The sequence below is a fragment of the Mytilus galloprovincialis genome, chromosome 7 (assembly GCF_965363235.1).
Source record: "Mytilus galloprovincialis chromosome 7, xbMytGall1.hap1.1, whole genome shotgun sequence".
Lineage (NCBI taxonomy): Eukaryota > Metazoa > Mollusca > Bivalvia > Mytilida > Mytilidae > Mytilus > Mytilus galloprovincialis.
Genome location: NC_134844.1, coordinates 67,955,527 through 67,964,561, shown reverse-complemented (window position 1 = coordinate 67,964,561; position 9,035 = coordinate 67,955,527). Strand labels below are relative to the sequence as shown.

Sequence of the window (9,035 nt, the reverse complement as noted above, 5' to 3'; positions counted from 1 at the left end):
TGTATTGGATAGGGACGACAAAAAAAAAATCAATGAAAGATAATTGAAATAGTTTGGGGGTGGGAGTCAAAATTGGTTCAAGTATTGTTTAATGACATCAGTTTGATATATATATCCTTATTGGTCAATCATTTCCCCCCCCAAAAAAAAAAATAAGTTAAGAGAGGAGGTTACGGGCGTGAGGGGAGTCAGTGGAAATATTATATGATTTTATATTGAACTGTTGATGTCGTCCCTTAAAATGTTCCTTTCTCGAAAAACAACAAATGTGTCAGGCAGAGTGATGAACAAACATAGTTTGAAATTTAAAAATATTATTGTTATATATATATGTTTTTCTCTTTCTTTTTATTTGTATGTTAGTTAAGATAACATATTTTGCACAGATTTGCTGGTTTGTACAGGAACTGTTTGTCTCATTTTGTTATGTGATAGTAAGAGCTTATCTATAATAAATGATAAATAAACAGAAAGATTTTGCCACATGATGATTTATATTACAACCAGAATGACTGTTAAAAGGACACTAGCTGTCAAATCCATGTTCAACGATTTGACTCAAATTTTCATAATTGATTTAATACACTGTTAACAGTTATCCAAAGTAGAAAGTATAAATTAAACAATTTACAGGGCATATGCTCGTTTATATAAAGTGTTGTTTCATGTGAATTTTAGTCTAGTTGCCAATTAATTAACCATCGAGTTCACATCCGATGTTCTTATTATCGGTATGAAAATAAATTTATATATAAATAGATATTTTACTCGTACAATTTGATTTGTTCTTGTCTGTTTAAATGCATATCATAGATTAAAGATGTATGACAATATTCGGTTTATCTGTATAAGAATGGTGTTTAGTGGATTGGACCAAGCAAGTCAATGGAATGATGATCTTTGTTTCACGTTCTATGTTGACTATCTTTTCCTTTAATAAACTGAACACGGATAGTGCATGCGTTTTTCATATTTACTTCTGTACCTTTAATAAGCGGTCAAATTCTTGCTACCTAATAATCGATTCCTTTAGAAAATCTCTGATCTAGCTGCATATATATATATATATACAAACACCAGGCATAACCCAAAGAGATATACAGCCAGTTAAAAAATACATTGAAGTTTGTTCTCTAAGATTTGTTTTCAAATAGAACATTTTTTCTGTGAAATGATAAAACTATATTGCAATTTTGTCCTTTTTTAAATCAGCTATTATAACTATTTAGCTTAATGGTCCTAGTAAATTTATAATTTCATTAGTAATAGCGTCTTCGCTAAATAGAAACAACATTAAAAAAATTAAGTTTCAGTGTTTACAAGTGATAATATCTTTACAGTAGATTCCCTTAAAAATCATATTGTCTAAAGATAATCAAGGTAACTGATTTATTCTACTGTCTCCGGTATTTAAAAAAAACAATACAATATTTCTTTTTATGACTAATATTATTGGAACTTTTGTTTTGTTTTGGTTGTTACAATGTCACGTTGTGAACATATAAAATGACTATTGTTATAAACGTCTAAATTAACGACGGTAAAATTGAAACAAAATTTGTTTCTTTCTTTTTAATTTGAGTGCATATCATGACATTTGATACATTAAATTTTGATGTCAAATACTTTGTATAATACAAATCATTTAAATGACCAAACTAACAAGAACTTGTTTAAAGTTTGATCATATCAATATGTGTATTCTTTACTATTTTACCTGATGAATTATTTAGGTCAGGATAAATACACATATTACCTGGTTATTGATGTTTTAAATCTTCCAAAATGGCGGCGAAAGTCTGTTTGTTAATTTGAAGTTATGACAAATGAATGATGTGCTCCTCCCGACAAAAGAAGAAGTTGTCGCAAAAACTGATTATCTAAGGTATTTTACAGAAAAATATTTTGATAATGTTTTACTTCTATAACATGTATAAAAAGCAGACTGTTTAAAAAATGTTAGAACAGGTAGAAGTCTTGTGTTCAAAAATCAGTAGCATGGCGTCAGTATAGGACAAACAAAATATGCTGCATTCGGAGAACAATAAAGTAATTATTAATGCAAGTATAGATGAGTATAATATTGTTAATGTCATTCGATAATTTAAACGAATATGTTTTGTAAAAGATAACGGGTAGACAACTCCAATAATGTATGATAAATATATAGCACATATAGGTCATTTTGTAGCGGCCGTGTATTGTAAATCCACAAATACAATGTACACCTGACTACTCAGTATGCGTTCTCTTGCAAGACGAATACAGGACAACTCTCTGTGCATGTGCAAGATGGAAGCTATACTTGTTTTAATCACGGTATAATAAAAGAAAAATATCTGATTTACATGTTATTTCCCTAAATTGATTTCAAAATGGTAGCAGTTACAGAGCCCTTTACCTCACAAAGTTCACAAATTATATTGAATCATTTTTATTTTATTTTTAACTCAGTTGGGCTTTCTGCAAACAATACACTGAAACATTGACTAGAAAATACTACTTAAAACGATTATGATTCTTTAAGTTTTATTTGAGAAGAATGTGAAACAGGAAGGGAAAACAGATGGTTACATTTGACATTTCTACATTTGTATAACAGCAGTCGGTCTGTAGATTTACTTATTGATAAAAAATATATACACTGGTTGTGTTGATAGAAAATTGTTAAAGAATTTATTTTCATTTGTTTCTAATCAGAGAAAGAACTTGAATGCCCGATGAATCTATTATGATTGAATATAATACTGATTGGATTTCAATCGGATGGCAAATAGACATCACTTCTTTTTACTAACTCCGTAGTGTTTTATCCTTGTTATTTTAGAAGAAGCACTCAAAATAATTGAATTTTGCAGGTTGTTAATTGTAAAAGCAATAATGTATTTTTTTAGAGATTCATGAAGCATTACAGATATGACGTATCTGGTAGCATTTACAATTCTAACTAGATGTCTACTGATACAAGGTGAGTACATAAAACCAACATCTACATATTCATGATTTTATTAACCCAACTGAATACCGATTTAAAGTAAATTGCCAAAACAATAAGAGAAGAGAATAACAATAGGGAATGCATATGTGTTAAAGAGAAAAAAAAATACAAACAGTAGAATGTATCCGAGGGTCACAAATGACTCTTAAAAGTCTACCGGGAGAAAATCCCTCTCCTAACGACTGGCTTCATTTGGCCCATAAACAGTTATATTTACTTAATCAACAAAGATAGACTCAACACCATCTCCGAAACGTTCAATGATCCATATTTAAAAATAGAAATTATTTCAAGACGAACACAAGGCTAGCGATTCCTGACCTTGGACAAGTGCAACATTGCGCCAGTATTACAGATGTTGTATGATATGATTTCCATTCGTTTCCTGAATGTCTAATCAATGTATAATGAGGTATGAATGATTGAAATAATCCGATTGTCACGGTCAAGAAAAATAACCCTTTTACTGTTTGCTACGACTGAAGGGTTTCTCAGGCCTTTAGACATCAATTATCCAGGTCAATACATTTACAATGATATTATTTTGCTGTAGAGAGCATCGAAGGGGAGGTCGATTTGTTTGTATTTAGAACATTCTAGTGACCTTTTGAAGATGAGTTTATTAACGCACTATAAGCCTTCTTTTTGAAACTTTCCTGCTTAACTTCCTGCCGACGTATACCTATATTGAAATCAGACAATCTATATAAAAGGTACATTTCACAAATAATTAAAGCATTGGAACAGTGTGCAGAACACATTATAAATCTGAATTTTCACATAACAATACATTACTTGATTCTTGTTTTGACAAACACATAGTATGTTGGCCTTGCATTCACTATGTAAGCTGTTGAAGATTTTTTATAATCATTTTTAATGGTCTACATGTTACCATACGCACAATGCAGCCCTTTTATTATATAGAACATAAACAACAAATATTGTAGGTAATTTAGAATGGAAAGTTCTTAAAAAGATAACAGAGTATGGACAAAATGTGACATTAGTTTGCAATGTTTCAAACTGCTGTCCTAAAAGTGCAGGATGGGATAAGTACACTCCACAGCAACGGACAATTATTATAGATGTCAAAACATGGAGACCGACTAAAAAATATGATGGAAATATTTTAACAGATGGATATACCTTAGTTATACGAAATATGACTAAACAAGATCTTAATATATCATATTCATGTGTGTATGGCTCTTCATTGGGTGATAAACAATATCTACTAGAAGAGAATGTGTTTGATTGTAAGTAAAAAGTTACCACTTAGAAAATATGTTGTTTGCCAAACATAATACGATACATAAAAGTATGTCATATTAGCACATAGTTTGGGTTGAAATAGGATTGAGCAAAGACAGATATTTGTCAAAGCTACAACAACTGTCTCATTGATGTATTGTACACTACATGTTAAATTCTAAAACAGTTACAGTCTGTATGTGATTCTCCTGAGTCATGAGCGAGTATTGCAGTGTGGTCTTTTTTTTCTTACATGCGTAATTTATTCTATGCATAAATCAGGCCATAAGTTTTCTTGTTTGAATTAATTTACATTATATTGTTGGGGCTTTTTTTCGCCGACTATGCGGTATGGATTTTCCTTATTAATGAAGGCCGTACATTGACCTGTAGTTGTTCATTTTTATTTCATTTGGGTTCTTTCCGAGAGTTGTCTAAATGACAATAATATCACATCTTCTTATAGTTATGTTTATAAATAAGTCTAACTGTTGAGAATTTTTTCGTTCTTTACTTCTATAACAATTTTGTTGTTACCCCAGGCGCCCGTTCCATCTTAAAGAGGAAGTGCATACGTAGTGATGCAATCTAAAAGTTCATGGAAATTACCAGGATTTAACTTGGTGTAAAAACTATGCGTTAGCTTAATTAAACTGATTCTATCAATTTTATGAAAATAAAATCAATCATGTAAATGTTAATACAGCAGAAGGCTGAAGCTAAAATCAATAATGTAAATGTTAATACAGCAGAAGGCTGAAGCTAAAATCAATAATGTAAATGTTAATACAGCAGAAGGATGAATCAAACTATATATTTTTTATAGACATAAGTACTACACATCAAAATAGTCCCGTTGACAACAGAACGTTTTCTGATGGAAATATAAGTACTACACAGCAAAATGGTCTAATTGGTAACCAAACTTTTTCTGCTGGAAAAATGTGAGTCTAAATTTAACTTTTAATGAATTCAAAAGATTATGTTATCTTTTTATCTGTATATTGCTATCTAAGCATTGACTCTTTCTTTTTTTGCTTTATTTGATATATATTGTATATCAATTAAATCAATTCATACTGACCGTCTACCGAAAACCGAAAATGTCCATAGTGTAATATGTAAGGCCATGTGAGCTAGACATAAAATAGCAATCTCTTGATGTTGTTGTCATTATTTAAAAAAAAAAAAACAATTTTACCATCTGAATCTACAGGAAAAAATGTTAAACACTATGTTAAATAACCCTTAGTTTATAGTTTAATGTTTGAGTTTAGCAATCCTACCGGTTTAGCTGATGGACACTATAATGTAACACCCAGTTCATCCATCCGGTAAGTTTTGTTCACTTTTGCATTAAGATATATCGGGTATTGTGGATTCATTTATTGTCGTGGGTATACATTTTCGGGGATTGAGGAAACTTTCATGTATATTTATTTTAAGTGTTTTGGAAAAGTCAGTATTCACGTCTTTGTAAAACTTGTATTTTGTTGAACGGTTTAATTCGTGGTTGCCCTGAACCTGCAAAATCCACGAAAATTAAAATCAAACGAATATTAATAATCTATAGTATATAGTTATACAATTATAAAGATTAAAACATTAAATGCTTATTTCGAACTTTTCATATGAAGATTCATAGTTGGACGATTAACGCCCTTTTCATAAAAAAAAAACCAATTCATTCATTTAGTGTCGAATTAAAAATGTTGCATTGCCAAATAGAATATGACGATGTAGAGCATTGAAAAACAAATGATTCCAACAAATTGCTAGCTAATTGTTCTTTCTGGACAATCAAACAGTATTTCACAGAAATAAAATGTACTTCATCCTAGCTTAGACAGTAAAGTATAATTTTGAAAAATTAAAATGAAGATTGAAAAATATATATGTGTTGTGAAACAAGTCACTAAGACCAGATTTTTTAAACAAACCAAGGAGACCGCCATGTGTATGAATTTGATGACGCAATATAACAAGTATTGATTATTCTGCTTGTGTAATTTCTACATTGTTACCATTTAGACGAAAGGTACGAACGAACGTAAAAGAAGGATCTATTCAATTATACGATAACAGTTATCCAGTAAAATTGAATTTTCTCTCGATTCGACGGTCTTTTAAATTATTTTAGCAAATTGCGAATACAACGCACATTGAATAGCTAAAAAAAGTAAAGAAAAATAGTGTAAATTACCTTACTTCAAATAAGTTGCTTATGTTAACCTATATCACACACATTTGAGCGGGAATTATTCATGCATGCTTTTTAGATTTTTAACCATTAATTTTTTTATGAACTTCTTGGGGTGATATACCTTAAATTGAACGACACAATTCTTTATTACTTTTACATATCAAAGGCTTATGCCATCATGTAATTGTCAACGTGAATCAAATTAGAAAAATTTCATTTCATATTAATGGGAACACTTAAGTCTACTTAACACACATACACCCTCAAATACAGTAACTGTTTTAATTGAGATGCTAGTAGTAAGAGATATGTTCTAGGTCTGCAAAACAACATCCAACCAACTAATAGATGACCATCATCATCAATTCAAGTATAGGGTTTTATATAAACATAAGCCAATTTAGGGTAATACCATTTGATTTCTGAGTAATGGACTCGTCACAAGACAAAATACAGTATTATAAAGTGAAGAAAGGGAATCTTTTAAAAGGTTTATGAACGAGACTCAATACATTTGTGTGGTGTTTTTTTCAGTTTTACTATTTTTAGGGGTTGCCAAAGAAATAAGGAAGTACAGTTTTTGGTATTGGTATTTTTTTTGGGGGGGGGGGGGGGTGGAGGGGGAGGAGGGGGGGGGGCAATACATGTGCATAGGAATTTTTGAATGTTAAATATGCAAAGATGTTTTTTTTACATTTTTTAGGGAGAAAGCGAGCACTATCTTTTCTTTTCAGCGTTTTATTTCTTCTGCTGACAATGATTTTGTTTAGCAAATTATGTTGAGTTATATCCTTCCCCTGGTGGAATATATTATAAACTTGTATGGGAAAACCACCATCTAAGTTCCATGACAGCCTTGATTGTGTTTAGATATCTGGATATGTAGTATTTGGAAAATAATCAAATTAAAGGATTCCTCAAACGGGGTATACGTATGATTCGTCACCAGTATGTACCTTTCGTTACATTGAAAGAGAAGGGACTTAACAACGTCTTGTACATGTTGTAACAAGTTTAACAAAACAGGTGCGATATTCCAATATAGCCATGACGTTGATGTCAGCCTTGTAGTTGTCTGCTTTTATTCAACTAACTCTTTTTTAACTTCCTTGTGCGGATTTTCTCCAAAGTTATGTCTGTACAAGGGATTGCATGTGACATCGAGAACACCTCCGTCAATTTGAAAATGAATTGTTAAAAGTGTATTCTTTTTATTTGACTATTTAGTTAAATTGTTAGAACTATAAATCGTGTAATGGTACAGGAATTATCATATGACTTTATTTATATTTTTTTCTAGATCAATATAAATATGTAAGCCAAGGACAATTCATTGTTTTGAAGATCTAAGATCATAGGCATGGCCTTCCAACAAAATTCTTATTTCGGAGTATGAATATTAATTAACATAGACAAGTTTTTTAACATTTCCACAAAACCAGGTTCAACCGACAATTTTTTTTCTTTAAAAATGTCCTGTACAAAGTCAGGAATATTAAATTATAGTTCGTTTCTATGTGTGTGACATTGTAACGTTGTGTTTCCGTTGTGTCGGTTGTTTTCTCTTATTTTTGAGTGTGAATAAACATTACTATAAGACGTGTCACGATATTTTTTTATTTGGTTTTGATGTTATATTTGTTATTCTCATCGGATTTTGTCTAATGCTTAGTCTGTTTCTGTGTGTGTTACATTTTAATGTTGTGTCGTTGTTCTCCTTTTATATTTAATGCGTTTCCCTCAGTTTTAGTTTGTTACCCCGATTTTGTTTTTTGTCCATCGATTTACGAGTTTTGAAAAGCGGTATACTACTGTTGCCTTTATTTATCACACATCATGTACATTGTTTTTTTATAATTTTTATTGGTTTTAGTGCTGGTATTATAATTGGAGTTTCCGCTGCAGTGTTAGTTGTTCTATTCATAATTTGTTTTTGGAAACGTAGAAAAGAAAGACACAGAAACATCCGAAACAGTAACAGTATTGAAGGTATTTTAATATTCAACACATTCAGGGTTTCAAAAGGCTTTGGTTGACCTTATTAATTCCTTAATCACAAGAAAAATGAGTATGCCCTTTTATGAATCAGCAAACATTTCTATATATATTTCAAACGTTTCAAACGACGGAAAACTGAAATTATAACAATCCAAAGTCTATCTTCATTATGTTAATGACAGACATAAACAGTATTTGCCTTACATATAACTAAAATCATACAAGTTAACAGACAATGTGATGGAACAGAACAGACTATCAATTAAAAATTGCTATTGCTCATGTTTTGGAACCACAAGATAAAATAATTTTCAGTATGACTAGATCTACTAAAATGCAAATGTTATTAGAACTATTGATGGATTCTATTGTTGGAAATGTTCGGCTTTGTGTTATTTCTTTTCTGTCATTTAACTAATTGTGTATGTGTCTACACTAAATAAACAAATCGCTCAAGCTATGTAAAATGAATCTATAAACGCATATTAACCGTTGCCCTCTGTCCCTGAAATGTCTTGCAGATGATGTCTAATCTTGCTGTTTGTCAGTTTTATCATTAAAAACAACTGTGTCTATCTAACA

At 30.7% G+C, this 9,035-nt stretch overlaps 1 protein-coding gene across 1 annotated transcript; it reads left to right on the top strand.

Moving 5' to 3' along the window:
- The first annotated feature begins 2,874 nt into the window (after positions 1-2,874).
- On the top strand, positions 2,875-9,033 carry LOC143084252 (uncharacterized). Its single transcript, XM_076260661.1, has 5 exons — positions 2,875-2,968; positions 3,949-4,257; positions 5,079-5,196; positions 8,329-8,444; positions 9,002-9,033. The coding sequence occupies exons 1-5, from the start codon at positions 2,917-2,919 to the stop codon at positions 9,031-9,033; spliced, it is 627 nt and encodes a 208-aa protein (XP_076116776.1). The 5' UTR covers positions 2,875-2,916.
- The last annotated feature ends 2 nt before the right edge of the window (positions 9,034-9,035 follow it).